Source organism: Antennarius striatus, chromosome 23 (assembly GCF_040054535.1).
Source record: "Antennarius striatus isolate MH-2024 chromosome 23, ASM4005453v1, whole genome shotgun sequence".
NCBI classification, from domain to species: domain Eukaryota; kingdom Metazoa; phylum Chordata; class Actinopteri; order Lophiiformes; family Antennariidae; genus Antennarius; species Antennarius striatus.
Genome location: NC_090798.1, coordinates 10,806,244 through 10,834,023, shown reverse-complemented (window position 1 = coordinate 10,834,023; position 27,780 = coordinate 10,806,244). Strand labels below are relative to the sequence as shown.

The following is a 27,780-nucleotide window of genomic DNA, read 5'->3' as shown; positions in this document are numbered from 1 at the left end:
CCCCCCCCCAGGCCCCCATCAGGAGTGTTCGCCTCGGCGCATTCTCTGCTGACACCACCCAGCTGGGGGTGTTAACCCCTGGGAATCAACCGGTGAGAAGCTCATATTTTCCCCTTCAGTCGCCACGGGATGTTTTCGGATTTCCATCTATAGTCAGAAATGTTTCAAAGACACCTCGTCACCAGAACTGGTCCAGTCTGGTTGTCACTCAACCTTAAATATCTTCACAACAAACTCCAGACTACTAACAAACGGAAAAACCCAACAAGCCAATCAGACCAGTGAACCAGTGAAGACTGTGTTTTAATGTTTTAATGCAAAAATTACATGATTTGACATTCATTTTAAAATACATGTTGGCAAAATTGAAAGTGAAGACGATCAAACCGGTTGGGGAAACTTGTTTTTAAAGCATCACATCCTCGTTCTGAAGGAGCCGCATGATTCCAAAGTCTTTACCAACAATACCTGAGAAGATGCTGCAATCCTGAGATACCACAAATCAGTAGCTCAACAGCTTTCATGAAGGCACTTGAGGATCGGCGCCGGCTGACGGCGGGTGTTACGTCTTGAGGCGTTTGGTTTCCTGTCTTTGAGGAAGTCCTGGGCTGCCGTCTCTCTTGTGTGCAAAGCCTCCGCAGGACTGGTGTCCGTTTTCATCCATCGGCAGCTTGAAATGAAACAGACAACAAGCAGTTAGGGTTGCCACGGTTACCCATTTTTGGGTCACGGCGAGCGCCTTCAGACATCAGACACGTTTCACTTAACGAAACGGGTTCAATTATGCAACCAGACGTCAGAAGTGAAGACCGGGTATTAAGATGAGTCAGCAAATATGAGTCGAATTTTTATGAAAATTTAGGAGGTATTCATACTTAGAATACAGTAATCCCTCGCTTGTTCGCGCTTCAATACGCACGGCTTCACTACATCGCGGATTTTTAGTAGGTAGTCATGTGATACCGTACGCTCATGCTATTGGCAGACAGCATCCAGAAGTGCGCTGTGTTCCGAGAGTCTTATAATTGTCTTAAAGAAACAATTATAAGTGTTTTAAACAGTTGATAAGAGTGTGGGAAAATTTCCGAAAAATTTCCGAAAAATAATAAAACAAATAGCTTGCTGCGATAAGTGGAATTTCGATTTTCACGGGTGGTTCTGGAAGCATGAGCGAGTAGCGAGGGATTACTGTATTTTAAACCATTTAAGTCGTAACTGTTTTTGATGCATTTTTATATATAATTTTTTTTTTTACCTTTCGTTTCCCGCTGTCCTCCACCCCGGGTGAGTTGTGCGACTTCAAGGCCAACGCTTCCTCGAGTTCTGGAGACATAAAAACAAACAACGTGAGACAACAAGCTGCCGTTACGCAACCCGATTGCTTCAAATACCGCACGAGCCGCAACGAGCGGCGCCACCTGGAAACAAACTGCAGGGCGAGAAGAAACACCTGTGAGAATACGGTCGATCTTCTCCACCACCAGGTCGGCGTTCTCCGTCGTGAAACACATGGGGGGTTTAAACTTCAGCACGTTGCGATGAGGTCCGTCGGCGCTGAGGAGGATGTGTTGCTCTTTGAGCCTGAGGCGAAAAAAGACGAGTTTCAAACTTAAACAAAAGGGTGGAGTCATTTAAAAATACCTGTTCCAAACTTTAAACATTCCATTGAATGTGAAGTCGGGACTCGTTCGATCCCGTGCCGTCTTTAAGGTAACAAATATTTGTTTTGGATAGTTTGGTCGTGTTGACAGTTGGTGGAGCGTGTTTTCCAAAACTACAGGTCAAATTAAAGGTCAGAGAGGCTGCGACAATTATCTCACGCCCATGAGAACAAATACACCGGAGAAGCCACTTGGTAGGAAAACATCCCACGGCGTTTCCACACAGATGTGTGACTTTTGTTCTTCACCAGCGACGTTTCACACTTACTGACATATGAGTTCCTGAGCTTCCGCCGTCGCCGGCGTGAGGTTCAGCCTGTCCTTCACCAGCTCCATCCCGACGAAGAGGCCGTGACCCCTACAGGATGAGACAGGTCAACGGCTTTTATTTTGAAATCTAATGTCATAATTTATTTTTGAGTCCCCCGGGGTCGTGTGTCTACCTGATGTCTCCAACCAGCGGATGCTTCTCCTTCTGCTTCTCCAGCAGGTCAGTCAAGTGTTGCCCGACGCGCAGGGCGTTCCCCTGGAGATCCTCTTTGGCGATCACGTCCAGCACGGCCAGGCCGATGGCACACGACACCGGGTTACCGCCGAACTGAGACACACAAACGCACACATACACATATAATTTGGAAAGCAGCTGCTAATTACAAACTTCCTGTCGAGATGCCAAGGTTGGCACGGAGCTGCCAGTCTCTTCGTGGAACTCCCTTTGGTATACAAAGCTTCTCTTACCGTGTTGAAATACTCCATTCCGGTCATAGCGAAGGCCTCTGCCACCTCCTTGGTTGTCACCACGCAAGACATGGGGTGTCCGTTGCCGATGGGCTTCCCCATGGTGACGATATCTGGGACAAAGTCCTCCCCCTGGAGTTGGAACGCCCAGAAATGGGTGCCGATGCGCCCAAAGCCCACTTGGACTTCATCCGCGATGAAGATACCCCCAGCTTTGCGGACGTGCCTGTAGGCGAAGACAACCCCCGACATCCCCCCCAAGTACCCGTTAGCGGCTCATCTAGCAATGCAACGTAATACGAACCAAATTTTAAAGATTAAAACATCACACAGACTAAAATACTGACGATATCTCAAAGCAGGCTTTTACTTTCACTTTTCATTTCAGACGTCAGCCGATCGTACTTACACACTTTAATCATTCTATAGGGGCGAGACAGTAAATCAGTGCATCGACTGGCATACTCACTCTGCCACTTGCTGGAAGTAGCCTAAGGGAGGGATTACCTGCCCACCACAACTCTGCAGTGACTCAGCAGTGAACGCAGCGATCTGCATAGAAGACAAACAGGCCTGTCAATCTCAAACCGAGCCGCTAAACGGCAAATCAGCCCGAGCTCGGATGTCTCCGACGCGCCCTCTCCGGCGGAAGAAGTGACGGTAGCAGGAGGTCACTGTGGAGAAAAGTTGGGATCCAGCCCATTGCAGATCAGCTGGGTTCAACATTTAAAAAAGGAGAGCGTTATTGTGGGCTCCTCCAGCCACAAAAGGCTTTCTCTACAATCTCCGGGTTGGACTCCCGGCGCTCTTGTTCGGACGCTAAAGACTCGCCTTGAGCGCTGAATTGACCCTAAAACCCAGAGGTCTTGTCTTGAGCCTGGAATATGGGAGATAAAACAGGGAGGAGAAGGGAAGGGAAGAAAAGAGACAGATGGAAAAAAAGTCAGAAGAGTTATTGTTAAAGAGCAGGGCAGTTAAATCAGTGAACCCTACTGAGGTGAAGCCCTGAGAACCAGACAGCCCGGTTTAGTTCCCCGTTTTATTGAGACACATTAATAGGTATTTAAGTGTTTGGGAGGCAGAAGGATTAAGTTTCAGGGACTGGTGTTGGTGCTCACACCATTAACATACCAGCACAGACTGGTTTGTAAATCTGGGCCATTTCCTTGAAAGAAGAGACATCTTTTAAAAAGACATTCAGGCAAACGACACTTCAGGTGGATGAGGCCAAACATCGGCGCCAATGTCGTACCTTTCTTCCTTCCTTCTGGACTCGGTCTATGATATCTTTCACTTCGTTGGCGTACGCTGTGGCCGGGTCGGGGTGGTCCGCCCTGTATTTACCTCTGTATACATCTGGGCTTGGAGCCTGGACAGGAAATGGAGATACAAGAAAACCCGAGGCAACACTTTTATTTCACAGTAAAGAAAAACTTCCAAAGATATTTAAGAAGCAAATACAGGAGGTGGAAGGTCATTCAGTTCTGCTCAGACAGGTTGTGCATTTGCATTTTTCAGTATGACACCTCGTATTGTTGGCGGCGCTCGTCTCGCATTCAGCCCAAAAGCAACATGTGACACAGTTGGGAGCTGAGCCTTAAATCGTGCCACTGTCGTGTTTTGCATCCTTGCGTGTAATTACATACATCTGACACGCAATACCAGAACTGGTTTGAGACGATCCCAGCAGGTGGAACCAGCCACACAACCCCACTTGGCATCGAATTCATATGCATTACGCGTTCAGGTATGGATATCAAAATGCTTTTACTGCTACTAAAATCATTTTTATCCATTCCAGGCTCGTAAAAAAGACCCAAATTGCCCAAATTATAAAAATACAGAAAAACATTTTTATCAATCAATAGACATGCAGACTTTTCCTGTGTATAATTAATTATATATAAGTTATGTAAACAATGATAAAGAATGGAAAAGAAACGCAAAGGTCACAAGAACACACGAGCTACGTCTTTACTCCACCAATGAGAACGAGATCCGGTCTCAATGATGTTGTATCCATCCACCAACTAGCAATGGTATCCCAAAGCACGGCTCGTATCTCAGATTTTTGCTTGTATGTTGAACAAAAATATGGACAGAGCGACGGCTTGTATCTCAAACAACTCGTACGTTGATCAGCTCGTATCTCGGGGTTCTACTGTATCTGCAGACGTCACTCCTGATTGGTGCAGGAGCTGCAGATACCGCAATTCACTTTCCAGCGGAAAGAATAACGTGTGGATTCAAGCTCTGACATGTGTGTGTCCTCACACACCACCGGTGACCTGCTTTGACCCGGCGGTGCAGAGTGAATCATTGGTATTTTCATAGTGTGTTGGGGGCAGGGTGAGCTGGGGGTGGTGGGGGTTGGGGGGTGGTGGGGGGGAGCACTCACCACATGGACGGATTGGTTCCGCTGAACATCCGACAGCTGGTGGAACTTATAGGGACTAATGTCAATGAGGGAGGAGACGTGTCCGTGATAGGCGCTGCACACAAAACAAACACACACCACACACACACACACACACACACACACACACACACACACACCACACACACACACACACACACACACACACACACACACACACACACACACACAGTCGTCTCAAGCTCTGACTAACAAAACATGCAAATCAGAGGTAAACCGGCTGGATCTCGCCACTCACTTCTCCAAGGTGATGATGTCTTTGTGGCCCGTGAACGTCCATGCCAGGCGGAGCGCCAGGTCATTGGCCTCGGAGCTAAAGTTCAAAGAAGGGGGGGGGGGGGTTAGAGTTACTCAGTGACCACAAAACACACATGAGAAGCTACAGTTAGCCTATCAATCAGGTAGATGTCACACTTCCCATGAGCATACGGCTTGAATCCGTTCATCAGCGGAAAAGGGCTTCCGTTACAACCTGGTTGTTTGTTTCCCCTTAAAGCCGTTAAATGTGTTTGTTGACGGGGGGGATCACAATGGAAACAATCAGTGGGGACAGGTCAGAGGGCGATCGCCACCTCCACCCCACGGGCTTATTACACAAACTGTAACACTGTTATAAAACTGTAATTAACGCTAAAATAACCTTGCTTGTTCGCACTTCGAGATGCACGGCTTCACTACATCGCAGATTTTTAGTAGTTAGTCATGTGATACTGTACGCGCATGCTATTGGCTGACTACACCCAGAAGTTTCACTTTCGTGAAACCCAAAAGCACTTTAAACAGTCTATCAGAGTGTGGGGAAAGGTAATACGATAATAAGGTGGTTTAATGTCAGTATGGGTAGGGTCCAAAAACATTTAAATTACCTTAAATAATAAATAGTTTGTTGCTATATTGCAGAATGTTGTTTTTTGTGGGTGGTCCTGTAACTCATTAACCGCAAGTAACGAGGGATTACTGTATAATATTAACACTAATAACAGTTATAACACTGTAACAACACTGTAATAACCACACATAGGTTCAAGTTTTGAAAAAGATCAGGAAGAGGGCAAATGTGACGTTTCAGATTCTTATAACAGTGTTAGAACACCTGTTATTATCATTTATAAGAGAAGCGAAGGATTTCCTGGTGCTATGACGATGACCTCTGCCCCATCATCATCTTCCCACGCAAAAGCTTTGTAACATTTCACTAGTTTAATTAGTGTTTATAACATTTCATTAATGTTTTTAACAGTCTCCACTCCTCTGGGATGTCGGTCCCCTCCCTTCGGAATCGACACAAACATTCGTCAGGCTTTGTCTCCTTGTTTACCAGGACGTGTCCACACATGACAACTGGTCTCCGACTTCATTGATATCATTTTCAGGTAATATTAAACTTGTTTTCCACGAGCAGCGACACAAACACACACCTCTCGACCTTTGCCCTGACCTCTCATCAGGATTATTCCCTCAGCTGATAGTTCGGTGCAGAGTTCGTATGCTTTATATACCATCCGTTCTTTATCTGCCATGATAAACAGGATGCTTCCTGTTTGTACATGTGAATCAGTAACTAGAACACAAATGCAGTCGACTCATTTTGGATGTCTAGACGCTCAGGGAGTGCCATGAATGCTTACAGATTTCCATCACACCCTAAAATCCAGTCCAGCAACCTGCCACTCCATTTTCGCCCCTCCCGAAAGGAGAAACACCTTTAAAACTGTTGCACCTGAATCCAAGCGGTTCCACCGGATAAAACCCGACATACAGAATCCTAATTAGAACCCCACCCTTCATGCAGCCTCAGGAGCCCGTCTGTCGCGTTTGGTGATGCGTACTCACCCGGAGTTGACGAAGTAGCACACGCTCAGCTTGTCGGGCAGCGTGGCCTGCAGCCTCTCCGCATACAGCACCAGGTTGTCGTGCAAGAAACGCGAGTTGGTGTTGAGAAGTTCCATCTGCTGGGCCCCCGCCTTCACCACATCGGGGTGGCAGTGGCCCACTGAGAGGAGAGGATGCACAGATGGATCAGAATGAAGAAGTTGAGGCTGACACAAGCAGAACATCTGTGGAAAATGATGCAAATCCAGTCGTGTTATTGTGCAGGAGTGTGTCTACCGTGAGCCACGTTGTTGATGCAGTCCAGGTAGCGTTGACCTTTCTCGTCGTACATGTACTGACCCCGGGCGCGCACGATCTTGATCGGGTTGTGGCTGAAGAAGATCTTACAGGACGGCCTGCAGGAGAGCTGCCGTTAGCGCTTAAACCTGTGCGTAAAACCAGCCGAAACCCGACGTCTCCAACGCGCGTCGTCGTGACGACGAATGGAAAAACCAGCTCAAGTATGTTTAATTATTTAGCTGCTTGGCTTAAAAAACATAAATATTAACCACATGGACCAATCGGAAGTGGTTTTTGACCGAGGTCGCCGCGCGTATTTTCCAAAAAGAAGTTACAGAAAGTTGTGGAGAGATGAAATTAACGCGTAAATAACCAGAGGACGTCACCGCTCCTACCCGATGTGCTTCTTCCTCAACGCCAGCGTCTTCTTTTTGTCCAGTTTCTCCTCCGACATCTCGCTGACGTCCATCCGACCCACTTCTCTTCTCCCCACGGACACGCAGACGGTGCTGCGGCCGCGCTCCGCTCACTCGCCTTTATACGCGCAGGAAAACACGGCGGCGGCGCGTCACCGGCGGTGCGTGGACGCTCTGTCGTGCTGCCACCTAGCAGACCGCTCCGGAATCTCGTACCTGACAGCTGTTTATGGGTCGTGACGTCACACAGGTGTGTGCTGTCGTAAGCCCATCTCCTCCGTGTCACGACAACCAATGCCAAGCGTCTCATTTTGCGCGTCTAGATATTTGCTTTAGTCCATGAAACATTAAAGACAAAACACCGAGTCCACCCATCTGTTGCCATGGTGACAAGCCCATGATAAAAGGGATTGTTTTCATGAATATAGATACATAAAAACATCAACAAAAAATTGTTTTTTGATGGAGTTTGAGCTCAGTCTGAAAAATCCTGATGACGTCACATTTTCAAACAAGGAGATCTGAATATGACGTCATCAAACAGCTGATGCAAGCACATTTGCCATTTTGGTTTTTCCCAATGAAAGCAACTTGGCCGAATGATTTACGACTCTGGATTTATAAAATGAAGCATAGATTTTAAAAAAAATGTCTTTCTCACAGTTGAAATTCTGATTTTTATCTGCAGCTGTTCTGAATGACATCTGATTCAACCAATGAAAGCAGGACTACAGAGTGACGTCATTGAGAGACTGTTTATTTGGCTCCAACGGTACAGTCAAATCGAACTCGAGCGGCTCTAAAGAAACTCCAGTTTAGTGGGGAGACAAACCTGGAACACAAACGCAGGAGCGAACACACAGACAAAAACGTAATTTCAACTCGAAAACGGATTTTTAATTTCAATATCTTCCCCCGACGTTTTTGTACAGACTTTGTGTGAATGCAGGTAAAGGTGTGTTCATCACCTGTGTCTGGATGGTGCCAAGCAGGTTTGTATTGATCCCGCACACTCAAAGATGATAAAAGGAAGAAGGAAAACTAACAATAAATCCTCAACGTGATCGATAAATGTGTCGTATGGAGCCCCTCCCCCTTTAACCCCCACCCCACCAACCAAAGAGTGAAATCAGTGAAACATTTTTGGTGCTTTTGAAACAAAAATCCAGTTTTGAACAAAGAAACAACAATCAATCAATCAATCAATCAAATCAAAAGAATGAAAAAAAAAAATCCATCAAAAATTAGCTGCACATGCTAAAGTGTGACAACAAATAGCGTCACTAAGGCTGGAAATCAAAACACAATTTTTTAAAAAAAACAAGCAACATGTGAATTTAGTAAATATTAGCTAGTGGAAATAACATATCAGGAGTGAAAGGACTGGATCTGAGGAAAGAGAACCGATCTGAAGTCGTACAGAAACAAAAAGTTGTCGTTTACATTTGTTTTTCTTGCAGTAAATAAAGTTGTTTTTTTTTCCAGGTAGTGGTTTCCAGGGTAACGAGACTCAAAGGGAGTCGTAAAATCACAACGAAGTGACGATGCAGCCGCGTTTGATGCCACACGCGTTGACCAAAGTATAAATTGCACTTTTTGTCAAATGAGCACATATTTTTCCAACAGTACATTAATACTCAACTATACAAATATCAAACTACATTCAATGTAAATAGAGAGAGAAGTGTGTGTGTGTGTGTGTGTGTGTAGTTAGCCTTTCCACAAACGGCATTAAATAAAAGCAGATGTGTTCCACTGTAAGGCCCGCAAATTAGAAGCGAAGCGAATGCACGCCGGTCTCCACGGTAACGCGATTTGCATAACTGTACCGTGATGCCGGAGCACGATCTTCATGAACAAAAAAAAAAAAAACGAAACGGGAAATAAAACCCGACATCGACGGCTTGAAACGGTCGAAAGGAATGGTGTCCAGAACCCAAATGCCTTCATTTAAGAAATGATAGAAAAATAAATAACGTACCACTTGAAATACCGAGACAAATATATATATATGTATATGCACAAAAATCGTTCCGTACAAACCCAACGCTAAAGAAAAGCTGTTTGCGTAGTTCTGCTAGTCGAGCGCCGATATCATCGTAAACTGTCCTTCAAACCGTCCCGCCCACCCCGACCTCTGGATGCTGAAACAACACAACAGCGATGTCGTTCCTCTAAAAGTAAATATTCATACGTATTTCCAGCACCGAAGAAAAACGCCACCTTGCATAACGACTACTGAATATACGAAATATAAAAAAGATGATTAAATCATTATAGCTCCAATTTTTTTGCTCCATCTGATACGGAATGTGATGCAACTGGCCACCAGTTCGACTACGGTGTGTGAAAACTGAATCTGTAAATGTAGCTTGACGTTGGTGTGTTCTACGCGCTTAAGACAACAGGAACATGTGGCGTGACGTGATCGCCTAAACGAAGAAATAAAACCCTAAAAACCACGCCCGATGCGTCCGACACGGCGCTCAAACAACTTCAATCGTCGCGACACGTAGCGGCGCGCCTTATCGCGATACTTCGTTCACGAGGGGGCGCGAATCGTGAGAAAAACGACGGGCCGAGAGCGGGTCTCAGAGGAACACCAACCCCCACCACTCTAAAGATATATAATCGTACATGATCTGATAAAGGAATGAATAAAAGCTCGAGGCACCGAAGGCTAGTACACACAAAATACAAAGATAAACAAGAGCAAAAATAAAGAAAACAAACATGGCAGCGTTCCGTTCCGTTAGCGCCCCCTTCTGGGACGGACAGGGTGATCGGATCCACGACGCTCCCGGCGACTCTCCTTGCAAAATCCAACCGATCTCCAATCCGAGTCGGGATGAATTCATTTCCTGTCATTACGGTGGTGGGTGGGTGGGTGGGGGGGTGGGGTGGTCCTGCTATAAGCACCTCCCACCTCGCCGCGTCCTATCTGGACATGCGCCGATGATGCTGAGCCCAGTGCAACAGCGAAAACCTGCAGAGATCACACCCCTGCTGCCCCCCCCCCCCTGCAGGCATCACCACAATAAAGCAACAAAAATCTTAACTTTCTTGGAGGGAAGGTGGGGGGGGGGCGTTCAGGCTACCAGCCATGGCGTGACTCCCTTGGGATTAAAAAAACAAAACGACAACAACAGATTACTAATTCAGAGTTCCGGGGGGGGGGGGGCATTAGTGTTTTTTTTCTTTTGCTGCAGAAGCCATGACGCAACCACAAAACATGTTACATGTATGTACAGAACATATACAGTTTCAGGATAATACTCATGCTTTTGCAGGGGGGGGGTGCAAATGTTCTGTTTGGCACAGTCTTATGTTTTTTAGTCTGTTGCTGTGTGAGCGGGCGGTGGGGGGGTGAGACTGTTGAGACGAAACAACACAAAACACCAAGCGTTTGGTGTTAGAGAGCAAGTCCAGATCCCCCCCTCCTGTGACTCCTCCTCCAGCTCCGCCTCCTTTTTTTTGCACGCCTCCACCTGATCCGTCCGGGCGGCGCCGCTCCAGTCTGAGCCATGCAAAGACTACGGAGCTGAGTCCTCGCCGCCCCGCCGGGGATCTGAACTCCACCACGATGTGGATGTGAGCGCGCACACACACACACACACACACACACACACACACACACACGGTTCTGGGTTGTTGTTTTTTTGTGTGTGTGTGTGTGTCCACACGGTGATGTGAGTAGAAGCAGCTTAGGGCGCGAAGCATCTCGTTTTGTATCGTTGTACACATAGACTTCTTTTCTTTTAGACTTTTTTTTCTTTTCTTTAAATCCATTAAAAAAAAAAAAACTATAAATACCATAAAAGAAGCATTATTTACAAACTCCATGCGTTTCGGGTTAGAGCGATCACTGCAAGGGAAACACAGGAGAAAAGAAAGACAAACAGGTGAAGGTGGTTTTTCACTCCGCTTCCTGATTGGTTGTTGTTGCATGCAAAAACGGAGCGAACAAAATATTAGGAGTCGGTAGAATTTAAAGTCCATTTTTAAATCCCAGCTGCAAGTTCTGGACCCAGAATTCCCCTGGAGACGACCCTGATATTTGGATCGCTCTGTATAAACGTGTAGCCGGACAGATACTCAAGACCTGATTTACCTTCTGCCAGCAACCGGGCATCGGTAATCCATCCGGACCCTGTTGGACGCAGATGAGCAGGGAAGAAAAAACAAGCATCAGGACCAAAAACAGGAGATTGACTGTTAATAAGTGATAAATGAGTGGATTTTAGCCCATGAGAGCAAAAAAAAAAAAAAAAAGTGCACCCGGTTAATGATTGAGAGAAAATCTCTCATCGTACAAAAGTTTGCATGCAGATTGAGAAACTTCTCTGGTATATTATATATATATATATATATATATATATATATATATATATATATATATATATATATATATATATATATATATATATATATTATATACATTTATTTATTTATTTATTTATTTTTTATGGGTAATCGCTCCTCATGTTTGGCTAATTGCACATTGAGTGTTTTATATACAGTGGTACCTCTACTTAGGAATGTCTCTACTTTCTACTTACGAAATTTCTCAGCAGGAAGATACGACCTCTACTTACGAAAGAAATTTCGACTTACGTAATGTAAAAAACACAGTATCGGCTGATACTCCAATCTCCCACAGGTTCATGAACGCAACATTCTCATAGCTGCTCTGCCATTGGCTATTACCTATTAGTATCTTCCTGGCATCCCATTGGCTAAGAGGGATGTCACTCCACCTATGTGTGGAGCTAGAACGGTGCTTATGGAGTGTTCGGCATTCGGCCCTCGACCCGTGAGGTGTTCTGATAGTTTTGCACAAATATATTAACTGTTAGAGTATTCACTATGGACCCCAAGAAAGTGACGGAGAAAAGAGGAAAAGAAAAGACGAAGAAAAGAGTTTTTTTGTCCGTACAAACAAATCAAGAGATCATAGAAAAGCCTGAAAAAGGGATGCGTTTGGTTGATCTCACCAAAGAATATGGCCGTAATGCATCTACAATCACCACGTTATTAAAACTAAAGGAAGTTTAAGGAGTTTAAGGCGTCACGTGGGTGGTTGGAGAAGTTCAGGAGGACTGGAATTCACTCTGTTGTTCATGGTGGGGCAAGAGGGCATGAACCAAAGAGGGCAAAAAACAATGAGGACAGCAGTTAAAAGGTAAATGACCATCATTATTATTTTTATTCTTTGTTTATTACTTTATGCACAACTCTCTATTGTGTAATAATCTAATTGTAACATGTATTTGTTACATGTTTTGATGCATTTTTATGCTTTATAAAACATTTATGTCTGAATTTTGGGGGGTTTGGAACGGATTAGAGCATTTGCATGGAAAACACGTCTCTACTTAATTTTATACTTGCGTCATTTCTTCCAGAACAATTTCGTAAGTAGAGGTACCACTGTATAAAGAAAATCTTCCTGCAGGAGCGTTTCTTTATTCATGCACACCATTAATAGCTAAAATACCCAGCAGCTCATGCACTGGAATTTGATTCGACTGGTTTTATTATAGTTTCTCCACAGCTGAGCAATATATACTATAGTAAAACCAGGGCGTTATAATAAAGTTAATGCAGCTTGTTTGTGCGGATGTGGATGTGATGAGATGACACTGGATATCATTATACGGACTTCTAAACTGATATTTATAATCGGAACATTAGCACACATCACACGCAGAAAGCATCATCATGAAAAAGTCATATTCTCGTCTAAAATAATTCTAGAGCAGCAACTGGTTTAATTTCTTGGTTTTAATTTATGGTCTGGCCCAATTGGTACAAATGCAGATCAGGAAAAAGGAGTTAAAAAGGAGCAGGAGGAGGTTGGGGAGGTCCATGTTGGCTGTTAGCATGGACGTCAGCTTGAAGGAGTCTTTGTGTTAGCATCGGGTTAAAAATGGTTTCTGAGGAATCAGCTGGAAGGAAAGGCAGTTTTCTGGTTTTAATCGAGGGAGTGGTTCCAGTTAGAGGACAGAAAAAGAATCGGTTTTACCGATAATCAAGAAGGTTTTAGTGCGTCTGACCTGGAATGTGCGTTAGCTCAAAGAGGCTGCTTGCGGTCAGGACGTTAGTGAGGTTTTGTGTTCGTGCATGCTGTCTAACAATACACAAATGGTGATGTGATCGTGATGGACGTGAGGCGTGTCCAGCTCTACACACATGCATGGTTTTGCTTTCCGGTCGTGGTTGAAGGTGAGCAGCATGCATGGATACAAGAACAGGTGCAGGAAAAACAGGAATACTGTACCAATTGGCACGGGGCATCCAGCCCGTCCAGACCTGGCTGCCCTGGTTCCCCCTTTTCACCCTTAAATCCCCGGAAACCCTGTTTGCAAAAATGACCTAGGAGTGTTACTGGGAGAGACGTGGACGACCTTTAACCCCTGGCGTCCGCAGCTACGACGGGACGCAAGAGTAGTGGGGGAGGGGGGAGGAAACGAGGGAGGAGCCGCCCTGTGAGCTCGCCGATGCCACGACGACGAAGCCGTTATGGGGTAGTTGTTCGTATTTAATGACGTGTTTTTGGAGTCAAATCTGTCAAGAGGTGATTGGCGGGAAGTCGGGCATCTGTTCAGCCACAGGAGGGGGGGCTCATCCCCGTTGGGGACGACTGCTCTACACGACCGGGGAGGCGACCTCCAGCTCACGGTTGGGACATACCAATGGGCAGGGTGCATCTAATCCAGGGGCACCCTGTTCTCCTTTCTCGCCCTTAGGCCCTTTTTTGCCCTTCTTTCCCTTCTCCCCCTGTGAATACAACCATTTGATCAAGTTAACATTGGGGGTTTTTTTTTGTTTTTTTGGACAGCACTGCTATTAGGGGGAGGAGGGGAGCGATTAAAAAGAGGAATTGTGGCCCACAGAGAGGAAAGAGACACGGTGGATGTTAGATTGAGGAGGGGGATATCAGAGGGGATTGGGGGGGGGCAGGAGAACAAAAAAAATAAAAGAGGGAAGCGTAAAGAAGGGAGAAGTAAAAAAACAAAAAACAGCTGATCATCAGGTGTCAAAGGGCACGAAGGAGGAGAAAGAGCATCAGGGGAAAAACCTCCAGAGGAACACTTTTATACTTCATCCTTTCATTTCTGGGTTAGTTTGGATTTTTTTTGGGTTTTTTTTACCAAAGCATGCAAACAGGAAAATACAACAGGACAGAACATCATAGTATTCACAAACGTGACGTAAAAAAAGTGCAGTTTTTGACGCGTTTCTGTGAATTTAAGGGTCCGCATTTGCATACAGTCAAACTTGACAACATGGAGGGTTTGTTTAAGGAAACATCAGCGCAATTAATTCAGAATCACAAGTGAGATTCGTGCTGAGGAACGGGATACAGTTTGTTAAAGGACACACAGGAAGTAGGTGAAGGTTAAGCAGGAAACATCCAGACTGAGCACAGGAAGGTCTAGACTACAGCGTGAACGAGCAAAGAGGGTCCAACCGGCTCGGGGAACACGTGGTGCTGAAGTGATTTTTGTAAAATGCGTTCATGCGTAGAGATAAAACAAAAAGAGCCTGTTGTCAATGGACCGACACCTTTTCCCGCACCTGGACGTGAGATCTGATTGGTGATTCTTGGGAGAAAATGAGATGAAAAATCATTCATAAAGGTGGACAAAGAAAGCGAAACCGAGACGACTCATTGGATGATATGTCAACGCCAAGGCAGCTTTATGTTGTAAGGAGTTGTAATCGGATTACTCTGAAGACTCTAGGACAACCTGCTGGGTTCCTAACATACATCCCAAAAGCTCCCCATCCTTATTCTTTTATATTTATTAATCCACGCGTTTTAAAACTAGCCACTTTAAATGACGTTTATGGGGTATTTCCTGTCACTGTCCATTGACATCAGTCCTCTGGAATGTTAGGTCAACAAGCCATAAATTCTCCGCTACATCTACCTTTTCTCCTCTTTCCCCAACGTCGCCTTTCTCTCCCCTTAAGCCTGGCAACCCCTGGAAAAATACAACTCCAGCTTAATTTATCTTCAGTGAGCAAAAAAAAAAATAAAAAAAAAGTGCAAAGAAAGAGTCGCTTTGAGGAAGATGAAGCAAACTAAAATGAGAAAGCAGAGTAAAATGAGGAAGTGGAGGGATGAGCGACAAGGAGGGATTTTGAAGGAAATTGTTCAGAACTGCAGAGAAATCACATTTAGCTGTAAAAATCAAGCGCATCCCATCAAAGACAAGAAGTTTAGGAGACTTACATCCAGGCCGGGCGTTCCAGCAGCTCCCTAGAAACGAAGAAAGTTCAGAACGGTCATACTGGGATAAGGTAATACACAACTGTTGCACAAGGTTTCTTGGTCAAATTAGCAAAGCTCTGGACTCAGTTTTGTTTTTTTGGTCAAATAATAAAGATTTATATATTCACAGATCATCAATAATCCCTGAATGGAGATACACTTCCTCCTCCTCGTACTTACAGGAAGTCCGTAAGGTCCTCTTGGTCCTGGTTCGCCTTGCGCTCCCCTCTCACCCTAACACCAGAAAATCAACACTGCCGTCATACAAAGACTTTAAAATGACATCATGAAGCGATGATCAAAAGTAAATCTTACTATGTCGCCTTTTGGACCGGCCGGACCAGCTGGACCCGGGGGACCGTCAGTACCCTGCAAAGATGAGCGTTGGCGCGGTGAGTTTACGTCATGTATCCTCACTGATCCAAGTTAAAGTCGATCTTTCCAAGTAAATACAAGATGACGTTCACTATTCCCACCTGGTGTGACCTAAAACCAGCTGCTAATGCACGTGCATCGGCCACGAGGACATGTACTGACACGGTTAATGCATGAGTGTGTGTTAATACTGAGTTAATGCAACACAGGACGAAACAAGAGCCTTGAAATGCCTTCTGTGACGGGATCATATCTGGTTCTGGATAACTTAAGTGGGTCCGGCTTAAATTAGCTTGTGATACCTAGCAATAACATCCCATCGTTATTTCTCAGTCACAATGAAATGCAGTAAAATGGGCCGATGGTGGTCGGGAACCGGAGGAAACTTAGGCGACAGTATGGAAGAAGAGGTGGACAAAAGAAGTTTGGTGAAGCCTCTCGGTCACATGACACTCACCCTAATTCCGGGCTTGCCGTCCAAGCCGGAGGCTCCCTGTGTGGTTATGGAGGTATGAGTGACATGAACAAGGCGGATTAGTACCAGATGAACACTGTTATTAGGACAGATTGATGGCAGGGTTCACAACTGCTAAGTTACACTGTGGGTTACAGGGAGGCCATAAAATAGTCAGCCCAGGCAAATGAAAATGAGGTAGCAAATGGGCGGGACCATATCGTCCCTCGCTCACACACACATTCACACAGACTCACGCACACAAATTCGAACATAAATGGGAGATTTCCAAAGGTATCTGAGGTTGGGACTATCTTGGTGTTCGGTTAGTACTCACAGGTAGACCCAGTGGTCCGCGGTCCCCTTTGTGTCCCGGTTCCCCTCGCATACCCTTCATACCATGCAAACCTGGCTCCCCCTTAAAGAACAACAAAGGATGACAAAAACGACATCATCTTCTGGGTCTTGGTCAAACACGGCATCGACCTCTTTCTCGTCTGTATAATCGGCTGCTTCGGGTTGGTAATTCAATCTGAAGTCCTGGACCTGTTGTTGTGAACAAGTGTGACAGTGTCTGTCCTCACATCATGACCCAGGGGCCAGACCAAAGGACCTAGTCTATGAAGTCCAAAAGGCACACTCTTCACTTTCTGGCCTTGAAGTAGAAGTCATATGAAGGTGCACCTGTTGCCTAGCAACAATAGCAGCAGCACTTGGAGATGATTAGCACCCATAATGTGTTATTTAATAAAATGTAGCACAGTAGAAGTAGTGACAGTCATCCTAATTGTGGGAGTTGACATTCATTTGGACAAGACCTCTTGGGACAGTGTGGCCTGAGAAGGACGGAGCCATCGAGTGGATCCTTCCCAGGATGTTCTTGAAGGAGTCTCTGAATGGAGACAGGCCAAGTTGCCCTGCTGAGAAATACTCTTTCTGCAAACGCAGTTTTAGGAGGAGGCAGTCCTTGAATTGGGACATGGCATTTTGTCTGTTCCATGCACCCTGGGCGGTTGGAAGTCAGAACCAGGAATGATGTCGCACCTGAGGTGACCACGTTCCAGTTGGAATATAAGATGAACATTGTGGAATATGACCAACTATTTGCGCAGGTTTGCCTGTACGACTAGCAACACTTCCCCATGAATATTCCCCATGGAGTTCCGACCTTCCAGTTAAAACATCCATGTGGGAACTTAGAATTTCTGACTTCTGAGTAAAAGTGGGTGGCATCGGAATCATTCCTCTTTATTCCTGGTTTGGCATAGACCAATCAGAATGTCTTGAAAATCATTTGCCAGAGTAACTCGGTTTCTCCAGGAAACAGCGAGGGTGCATTAGGAAGAGTCGAAGGATTGATATCCATTCATTTAGAACCAGTCATGTTTGACACGGAAGTGTGATTTACGAAAAACACATGCATGATGTACTTTCTGGAGACCTACCTTTGGTCCAGGGAATCCATGAGGGCCCTGAAAGCAGGAGAACAACTTGTTTTCTCGACTATCTTTACTCCGTAATTCAACCTTTAAACAGCAGCGGCGTCTGAATGCCGTTATCAGAGGCCTGCATAGTCATATAACACACATCATAAGAGTTAAACATTGTGTTGTACATGTTCTGTGCGGTGCTGCATTGTGTTATCACAATGTTGTCACTTGTGTTCATTCGTGCATCATTAATAATTAACAAACCGCACTTTGCGGTTTGCGACTGGAGATAAGGAGGAGGTGCAGCTATTCAGCAGCTCAATGCATAGTTATTCATAGTCAACGGCATTAGTTGCATGTATAAAGTCTGTACATGTAGACGAAACCCTCACCATGGGTCCTGGGGGTCCATGAGGCCCCAGGGGTCCCGGAGGGCCGCTGATCTGAGGACAGCAAACAAATATGTTTAGAATTTAATAGTGTTTTGTCTGCATTTTATATATTATAGTTTAAGTACTCAAATATGTTTAAGTCACCAGAAACATCTTCATGGGACTTACCGAAGGACCTTGAGGACCAGGTAGACCCGAATCTCCCTTGTCCCCTTTCATCCCATTCACGCCCTGAGGAACAACATCTTACGTCTTAAAAGGTTGTCATGAAAACAAAGATCTTTTGTTTTTTCGTATAAATGTTGGTTCTTACAGGTAGACCAGGTAAACCTGTGGTCCCTTTGTCCCCTGACGCTCCGGGCATTCCCATGTCTCCTTTGGAACCTTTGTAGCCCTGATAAAAAAGGCAAAACGTCCACACTGAGGGTTGGAAATGATCTACAACCCTGATTCCAAAAAACAAGTTGATCCCTTTTTGTGTACCACATAACAGAATTTAATATTTTATTTAGTAAAATCCATTGAATGCATGATTATTCAACAAAAATGGGCTCACTCTTTCTCCATCTAGTCCAGGGAGACCAGGCATACCGCGATCCCCCTGATGGAAACAAAAAAAACCCATTCAACACAGAAACAACTTGTTGGATTTTACAGCTATGAACAATGATTTTTTTAAAAAGAACATTCAGTTTTGTATATAGGGATGGGAAACGTTTACCTTCACACCTTGTGGTCCCATTGGCCCGGCTGGTCCAGGAGGGCCCTGAAGACAAAGAACGTTTCTACTACCCAGAGGAGACAATCTTTAAATCGGGGAATGGCATTAATCGATATCTTAAATCCAGGGAGCTACGTTCCCTCGACAATGGTGCCGACCATTGCAATAAAGTGCAGCACAAAAAATGTTAGCGATCGGTCATGAAGTGTGATGCTCAGGTGAACGACACATGCCAAAGTCAAACACGTTAGCGCAAGCTGATGGCCTAAGTAATCGTCATTGACAGATGTGAGAGGCACATATGGTAGGAATCAACGCTGCTGGAGTTAAAGCACAAATTTGCTGTGTGGAAATGATCGTTTGGGACATTATATGTGATGAATGTGGACAAAAAAGATATTACAACTCTAGAACAAAGACTCTCCAGGTCAGGACCAGAAGCTCAGCTGTGAGCTATGAGTCTTGAGTCTGTCTATCCCAAACTGTTCTGGAGATCCTCCTTTATTCAATGATCTCTGCAGGAGTTTGTTTCGTAATTACCAGCATGTGAGGCAGTGAAGAAGCAGAAACACAGTGCTTGTTAGACAAATACGCTGGTGGTTTGAGGGAGCGCAAAAAAACCAAACAAGGCGGCAGCGCAAACCAAGGTGTAGCCTGGGACGGGCCCGTGCGAGGATAAGGATGACTCATTTATAAAGATGACAAAACACAAACAGGAGAGCCTAATTACCGTCACTGTAATAGTGGTAATCTTCTGCAGAAGGCCGAAGGAGAGGAAAGAGGGAAGAGGTGAGAAATAATATGCAAAGGTCAAAGAGGAGTCGGTACATTTCTGCACACCCCAGAGGGAACATCATATCTACAGAAGACGAGGACGAAGTTCTTCATCGGGACTCAAGTCAAACAAATCATTTGTGAATTTACAGCGTCGCCTCTGGCGGACGCAACATTCAGGATGGCGTTAGGATAACTTGTCCGACCTGCAGAGCTTCCTGGATGTTTCCGTTGTAGTCGATGATTTCGGTGGCTCCTTGGTCTCCTTTGTGTCCTGGGGGGCCCTGGATGGTGTTGACATACAGAAACACATTTTACCGCTTCAGGCAGCTCAAAATGACTTTTAAATGGGTTGGTAATACAGAAATGAAAGAGTGACCACTGCCCCCTAATGGCGAGAAGCGCGTATTAACATTTCATAGATTGAATGTTGGGGCAGCAGGAACACAGATATCTGATGCTGGTTTACCCTCGGGCCGATGGATCCCAAGTCTCCTTTATCTCCAGTGTCCCCCTGTGGACAACAAGAACCAATCAATTACCCGCTGGATGGGGCAGGGCACGTCGTTGCATGTTGAAATCATTTTATTATGGTATAACATAAGGAATGAAGAAAAACACTGAATAAAACAAAGTAAACGTAATTAGAGATCATATTAATTAAGAAGCCATGTTCTCCATATTTAAAGTAAACATGCAGGGCTGACCTTTGACCCTTTGGGACCGGGTGTACCGGCCTCTCCTTGTGAACCCTGTCCCCAAAGAAAACAGAGTCCCAATATAAGAGACGTAATAAAAATAAAATTTGTTTAAAAAGTCGAGTTTGCACAAGAAATACATCATCAGGTGATGCTAATAGAAGCGGCTTTTAAGACGCCACGCAGGGGATGGAGTGTTTATTTCATGTGGACAAAGCAGTGCTTCACTCTGGGGGTTTCTATGAGGACGTGATCTCTGAATCGTCTACCGGTTGGGTCGGTGCCAGACATAAACAATGGTGGACTCATTAAAACCTGGTTTATTGACTCCAGGGGGACGACTTGGACTCAACACAAAGCTTTAATGGACTAGCCAGAATATTTCCTACAGGGATCGTCTCTTATGTTTTAAAACTGAGAACATCAGAGCACGCAGTGACATCTGCAAGGCTCTAGATGGCAGCAAAGTCTATTATTTACTCAGGTGAAATTGAGTCCCGTTTGTATTTTTATGCACACAAGCACAAAAATCACCCACCTTTGGTCCAAATGGTCCAGTTTCTCCTCTTTCACCCTTTCCTGGGGGGCCATGTTCACCTCTCTCACCCTGTATAAGACACAGGTGGGTCAATTCCTGCCCTTACAGCAAAACTTAATTTAACGGGGCCCGTCAATCAAGGCCGTCAATCAAGGCTCCGTTTCTAACCCCTCATTTGCAGCCAGGAGAAAATCTGTCATGCATTTTATGAACATCAGGAGTAAATTTTCAATTCTCCGACACAGAGGACGTCCTCGAGGAGAGTACCACAGCCTCTCCGGAGTTTGCTGAGTCGACAGATCGCTCAGCGAATGCTAGATATCGCCGCCGAGTCAGCAGAAATATGTCGGATTTGCAATTGTCTACCCGGTGGATGGTGACCTCTAGCAAGGGGAAAATTGAATGAAAGCTCTGCATCATGCATTCAGGCTTCTTTGTCCTTTAATTCAGCCTTGGAGTCAGAGTTGTGCGCAACGCCTGCAAGACTGACGTGAGTCTACCGGCCACTAGAGGGCGATGTTGCATAACTCAGAGCACCTCTTGTCAAATTCTCTTTGCTGATACTAGAAAATAAGCATGCTGAGTCAATTAGGCGTTGGTTTTCTCTTCAAATAACCACTTAGGGATGATGACTTGAAAATAAATTTCTATAAAAGACTTCTGGCAGCAGCGATTCACAAATCACGTAGAAGTTCCTGAGATCAAACCTGCGGGGAAATTTAAACACACTCCAAAGACATCAAATAAACTCCTACTCCTTAACTACCTTCTGACATTTGACAAACCACCAGAGACACACCAGAGGACATTATGAGTCTAATACATCTTGATTATTAATGCATTGCAAACAGCTTGATGCAAAACGACAACGCAAACATTAAATCTAATGTGTCTGGCTTATCGCTGCTGGCTGCTCGGCGTGATAATGTCACGACTCAAAGGAAGCAGCGTGGATTAGCTCATTCGTACCACTTGCAAGTGACATTTAGAAGAAACACGGCCTTAATCACCTCGGTGGAATGACAATAATGGACAATAACACCCTAACAGCGGAGAAATTATGGATTTTAATGCCAATCACGCCGACAGGCTGCTATAAAAAATCTGTCCTGACCGTTGCCATTCGCCACCACTGACATGAAATGCTCTCTATGTCACAATGAGTGGAAAATATTTGGTGAAATCAAGATTTCTGTGGGATGCGGGAGTCACAACACCTTAGTTCCTGGGAGTCCTGGGAGGCCTGGCTCTCCCTGGGGGCCGAGGAATCCGGGCTCGCCCTGGAAAATAGAACAAAAAGTGGATATATGAATCCTTCCTCGACTGTTCTCCTGGTGTAGCGCGACCTTCGCCGCCACTGACGAGTGCTAAACAACAGGCATGCTTACACACACACACACACACACTCAGGAAACATGCAGCGGTCGCACTTTTCATTTTCAGCGGCTTGTTGGGTTCGCACTCGTTCATTACAACATTAACGAGAACATAAAAATAGTTGTTCTGCTTAAGTGTGGACACGATAAGAAGCTTAAACATTTTTACATTTCCTTCAGGAGCTTCCAGGATATCTTGCCACCCTTGATTTGATTCAAATAACATTTGACTGAAGGCGTAATTCCCCGCCTACAATAACTTCGGTACGCTGGAAGCCTTTCCAGGAGGTTAAATGACTTTTGCTTCTCAAATGTTTAAACTTTGAGCCGAGAGTGCAGAAGCAGAGTGCAATCCCGTGCCGAGAACCTGCCGGCGCTACGTTGGCAAAACACTGTTAGAATCCATCAAGCATTCAGGCATCTTAAGTAAAAACAGAAGTGTATAAAACGTCGAATGAAAAGGCTTTTCTTTACAAGGCAAGCACATGACAAGCATTCCTTGTGTACATGTTACATTTGAAGCTAATGATGCCGACACAGAGGCGGTTGTTATTCTTCAAGCAGAGAATGACGGTGAATTACGATGAGCCTTTCTCTACATCAAAGTCAAAATCTGCACTAAAAGCCGAGTTTGAAGTTCTAATTAATCCAACTTCCCATCCTGCACATTTTGTCTCTTGGCGTTCCTTCCAGGATGGAGAACTCTTTAATTCATACATTTAGAGTCTGCTACGCTATTGGCTATCTGAAATAAAACACTGTCTTGCAAACTTTTAGCATGTTCAGATCTCAAACATCAACTGTTTGGTTTCTTTACTTTTAACCGTGAGTAGTAACAACTTCTGCCACTTTAGCTGATGGAGATAGGTAAAGCAAGACAGTGACACCTCGGTGTGTCGCACGAGAGGCAAGGCAAAGCGATGAGATGTCTTTTCTGAGCTCTACAGGTGGGCTGAAGGCGATAAGCAGGGACAAGACTGGGGACAAAAATATTGAAGCATTACCTTTATCCCTGGGAGTCCAGGCAGCCCTGGTAGTCCTGGCTCTCCCTACACAGGAAGAGTGTGACACGTTACGGCCAAGCCAAGCTAAGCTGAGTCGAGCCTCGTTTGCGGGCTCTTTGGGGGCTCTATTAGCTCTAGGCTACCTTCTACTTGTGCTGTAATGTAGTAACGCGGCCCGCTGTCTATAACAGCGTGTTGATTTTGCTTGCAGTCAGCGCTAGCTAGCGGTGGGTTCTGCACATGCACTCTCAAACCAACTCATGCAGCCGTGGCTTGACGCCGTGATTAGTGCTTGTTAGGAGGCTCAATCCTGCGCAAAATGCAAAGTCTACGATTTTATTGGTTTGGGCAGGTGCAAAAAGTTCTGGTTTCTGGAGGGAACAACTGTCAGATTCTTTGGATTAAAGTTGCAAAAGCTGTTTGAGAGAGATGCTGTGGCTTCTGGGTCGTTAGAGCTTGGCAGCGCTGAAAGTCAAGAGCTGGCCTCGTCCTCCTTCTACCAAGGTCGGGACATTGTCGACTCCAGACTCCCATTACATGCAACTTTGAGTAACGCGCAGTAGTTTGACTGAACAGTGGAAAAACCAGAGGTCGAGTCCTTCGCGATGCCTCCGCAAGACTTACGAAACATTATATTTATGGCATATGAAAAGAAACGAGTAGCGCCACACGAAAATGATCAACTGGAATGGCACTCAGGGGATCGGAGGGAGGGCTACGAATTTCCACCGAGGCTAATGAAAGCATTGTAAAACTAATGAATATAGGCCTTTCTTGAGGACTGCCACCACTTCACCAGACGATCGCCATCCAACAATAATATTTAAGGTGGAACGGCGAGGCAATGTCGCGATCGGCGTTACGACGGACGCACGACTTTGGAGTGTGTCGGTGCAAACGGGGCGGCTGTAAAACGAGAGATAAGACAAAGCGGTCGCTAAATTAGTGAGGCGATGAGTGTTCCTTTGTAGCACAGCAGGAAAAAAAAAAACAGTTTAGAAAAGCCCTTCTGTCCGTCTGGAACCGGTTCATTCAAACGGAGGAAAGAGGGAGGGTGGGGGGGGTTTAATGGGGTGCAGCACTCGGGATTAAAAAGTATAATTAGATGGAGACCGAGCAAGGGACGAGTAATGGGTTTCTATTTTGCAGGAAAATAGCTCCTCTTCTGCCGCATGCTTGTCCGATTAGTTTGTCATCAGCAAACGTTTTAACAAAGTTCTGCCGCCTTCCTTTGTTGGCCCAGAAAAGCGTGCCGAACGCTTCGTCGGCGAGAACAAACGGCAAACGCTGCTACAACCTAAACTTGAGTATTTGATGAAACACCTGCTGGGTTCAGGGAAAAGTAGAGATTACGACAAAATGAACAAATATCCAAAAGTTTTAGGACATCTGTTGTGTCGACATGTCGACGACCTCATACTGTTTGTTGGAGGGCCACATTCAAGGTGACCCCCACCCCCATGTAAAGCAGCTGATTTAGAATTCTTTTGGACTAAAACTTCACCTTCTATAAAACATTTTCACGTGTTACAACAATTGTGCAGCAGAGGACGTTTATTACCTTGTGTCCACTTCGTCCGGGTTCTCCAGGTTCACCCTGTAATACATACAAAAGTTTTCCGTTTTCATTTCTGGGTTGTGTTGTGCCACTTTTTTTTTTTTTTAAAGGCCGACTATAAAATATAGACAATGCTTCCAGGTCTAAAAAGTGGAGCCAAAGCAGGAGCACTTTAAAATTTTGTTCTTTCTTATGGCCAGCAGGGGGCGACTCTAATGAGGTAGAAGTCAAGGGTAAACTTTTAATGCATTTTCTTTCGAAATTATGACGTCAATTTCTAGTTTTAAGTCCAATAAAGGAAAATATTAATTCTCTCCTCCATAAAATTCTACTTCTGGTTCCAAGAAACAACCCAACGAGATGCCTCAACCTGTTGCTGCTGACCTTTTTTAAAGAGGTCAGGCTTACACCTAAACATCACTGTCTAACTGCAAGCAGTTGGTGCAACAGCCTCCTAATGAAAACCATGATGACGGAGGTAGGTAAAGGTAAAGGTCTTTATTTTGTCATTATACAGATGTACAATGAAATTGGAAGGTCAGGTGTAGGGTTGTTCCAGAGTCGCTACACCCTGGGTGCACCAACATGACTCAATCCTTAGGTAGGAAATATAGACTGACCCTTTGCAATAACCGGGCTCTTACCTTGATGCCAGCTGCAGAGGAGCCTGCATCCCCCTGGGAAAGAGGCCATAAACACAAATATAAAAGTTACACAACTCAAAGTCCACTGAACGCATCATGAGACCTTCAGAGGCCCGTTTCTACGCAACAACGCACAGCGTGGCGTCACAAACGATGCCACACAAACAATTTTAAGTCAAAACCAGAAGATTAAATCAATTTTAAGATGGCATTTTTAAAATCAGGGCATCTCCTGAGGTTGGGCGTTGGATTGGGAGGAGACAGGAGCGGCTCGTGCCCCATTTTTTCCAGAGGAGTCCTCTAGACAACCAGATCCCAGTCCTTTTCTTGCGGATTGCGTTACTCCTGCAGCGTACAGTAATAATATACAGAAAACAAGGGGCCAACAAGCATAATTATGGGTGTTTGGTGGGAACCGGGAGCGGGGGTCTTTAGCTCAAAGTGGACTCTGTGGTTTCTGTGCACATACGCCTCAGAAGGCTCAGAAGTTGCGCGAGGAATGCCTCTCGCCCTGGGCTTTTATGGGAGTCATTACGACATGCTGCACACTAGGCATGTTTAATTGCAGCCATTTTTTTGTGGACAATAAACCGTGTTACTGTTTACAGCTGGGCTTTGTTGCAGGCCTGTTCCCCCATATATAAAACCCCCACATTAATATATTTATGTTTCTTAACAAAAAGGCGCAAAAAGATTAGCTTAGCTGTGAGCACCGCATACTTAAAGACAAATCAGAGACTTTGGTTTATACGCGACAAAGCGAAAATGGTTGGGGTCAAAAACTTTCAAAAGAAACATGGATGTCATGTTGTGGTGGTCTCATAAAAAAAGAAACTTTATACCGGAGCCCGTTTTTTGGACTTTCTTCTGTATTTTAATTGAATCATTGCTTCCATAAAACAAACATGAACGTCAGAGCTGCTTTTACACCTGTTGCTTTCTGGCGGAGTAGGAGGGGTTGGTAAAAAAAAAACGCCCCACATCTGCTCCGAGTTGCTGCATCTCACAAAAAAAACAAACGAGAAAATATTTCACCATCTTAAACCTGCAGTCCAGCTATGAATGAGATGTATAATTAACTTTTTTTCCACTATAAAACTCGGAAAGATGAAATCCGAGACCAGCTTTAATCCCAAAGCTGCGAGGTGTCTAACATTTTACTTTTCTGCTACCGAACCGACGAACCTGAGCACAAAATGGGAGTTTTATTTTTCCAACATGAACTACTGTGACATGGAAAAAGTATCAGCAACGGTAGGGGAGCTGAGGTGTGGCAGTAAATGCTGAAATGCTCCAAAAGGGCCAAAAAAATTACCCCCGGTGAGGCGAGAGTCTGCTAACCACAGAGTGGAGCGAGACGGAGTAGCGTCGCCCCGACTCCACTTCATTATCGACACCCGCAACCGTTAGCTGCACATTGCCATTTAAAGATAATAGCGCCACGATCTCGTAAGGTATACTTAGCAAATCAGGCCGTTTTCCAGCTGTTTGCCGACGCGAGAGAGCCAATCAGACGGAGCCGATTAATCAGGGAGCAACGAAACCGGGACGGAGTTGTGACAAATCGGAGTATTAAATGTCACCGCAGCTCTAAAAACATAAATCCTACTTCATATTACGGTCATTAGCGACTAAATTTAGCGGCCTCAGCTGAATTAGACCTCAGCCCCCCCCCCCGATTTAGAAAGCATTTGAGAAAATTCAGATTATGATGGCTCCCCCCGGGGCGGAGGAGGCCCCCGCCAGCAGCTGAAACGTGGCCAGTTCAGGAGAGCTTTGGACCGGATCTCAGGATTCAGACGTCCAACCGACCGGCTGGCGAAAGCGAGAGCCTGAAAGTTCCCCGAATCAACTCCCAGTTCGCTCTGGGTTCATCTCCAGGGTCCGAATTTATTTATTTATTTTTCCGGAGACGAGCCGCCGTCGATTTCACAACTAGTTACATACTCAGAATGCATTAGAAGCCAATGGGTCAGAACTGCAGTAATGACTCGTTTTAAATGAGGCCAGAGACGGACGAGCGGAGCCTGCTGGCGGTTATGATGCATTTTCTATTAAAGCTTTTTGAATGTCAGCATCATCAACTTGAAAGTCAAACACGCCCCGATTTCCATCTTCTTCTGAAGATGCGTCTCGTAACGACCCGATTACATATTCTATGAATAATGATC

General features: G+C 45.1%; 2 protein-coding genes across 11 annotated transcripts in view; both read right to left on the bottom strand.

The window, feature by feature from the left end:
* Positions 1-297: 297 nt before the first annotated feature.
* etnppl (ethanolamine-phosphate phospho-lyase) lies at positions 298-7,950 on the bottom strand. Its single transcript, XM_068308014.1, has 13 exons — positions 7,344-7,950; positions 6,946-7,064; positions 6,670-6,829; positions 5,075-5,149; positions 4,798-4,891; positions 3,652-3,768; positions 2,869-2,951; positions 2,400-2,625; positions 2,105-2,259; positions 1,930-2,019; positions 1,451-1,581; positions 1,256-1,323; positions 298-670 (listed from the first exon to the last, which is right to left on the bottom strand). Exons 1-13 carry the CDS (start codon positions 7,415-7,417, stop codon positions 563-565), a joined length of 1,500 nt encoding a protein of 499 aa, XP_068164115.1. The 5' UTR covers positions 7,418-7,950; the 3' UTR covers positions 298-562.
* Positions 7,951-8,105: 155 nt separating this feature from the next.
* LOC137590407 (collagen alpha-1(XXV) chain) overlaps positions 8,106-27,780 on the bottom strand; it is a 103,921-nt gene continuing 84,246 nt past the window's right edge. For 2 of the 10 annotated variants that reach the window (XM_068308005.1, XM_068308002.1), the window contains exons 10-32: positions 25,610-25,642; positions 24,969-25,004; positions 23,408-23,452; positions 22,245-22,307; positions 21,028-21,096; positions 20,499-20,543; positions 20,261-20,305; positions 19,998-20,075; positions 19,748-19,771; positions 19,018-19,062; positions 18,853-18,897; positions 18,610-18,690; positions 18,465-18,527; positions 18,297-18,347; positions 17,920-17,946; positions 16,812-16,892; positions 16,478-16,513; positions 15,961-16,014; positions 15,826-15,879; positions 15,607-15,633; positions 15,302-15,355; positions 14,058-14,144; positions 11,244-11,514 (exon numbers count right to left, since the gene is read on the bottom strand). In XM_068308005.1, coding sequence (XP_068164106.1) covers positions 11,353-11,514; positions 14,058-14,144; positions 15,302-15,355; positions 15,607-15,633; positions 15,826-15,879; positions 15,961-16,014; positions 16,478-16,513; positions 16,812-16,892; positions 17,920-17,946; positions 18,297-18,347; positions 18,465-18,527; positions 18,610-18,690; positions 18,853-18,897; positions 19,018-19,062; positions 19,748-19,771; positions 19,998-20,075; positions 20,261-20,305; positions 20,499-20,543; positions 21,028-21,096; positions 22,245-22,307; positions 23,408-23,452; positions 24,969-25,004; positions 25,610-25,642 — 1,305 coding nt within the window. In that variant the 3' untranslated portion in view covers positions 11,244-11,352. Of the gene's footprint in view, positions 10,481-11,243; positions 11,515-13,644; positions 13,723-14,057; positions 14,145-15,301; positions 15,356-15,606; positions 15,634-15,825; positions 15,880-15,960; positions 16,015-16,477; positions 16,514-16,811; positions 16,893-17,919; positions 17,947-18,296; positions 18,348-18,464; positions 18,528-18,609; positions 18,691-18,852; positions 18,898-19,017; positions 19,063-19,747; positions 19,772-19,997; positions 20,076-20,260; positions 20,306-20,498; positions 20,544-21,027; positions 21,097-22,244; positions 22,308-23,407; positions 23,453-24,968; positions 25,005-25,609; positions 25,643-27,780 lie in introns of those variants that run through there. The other 8 variants (XM_068308009.1, XM_068308010.1, XM_068308011.1 and 5 more) reach the window with 8 other exon arrangements.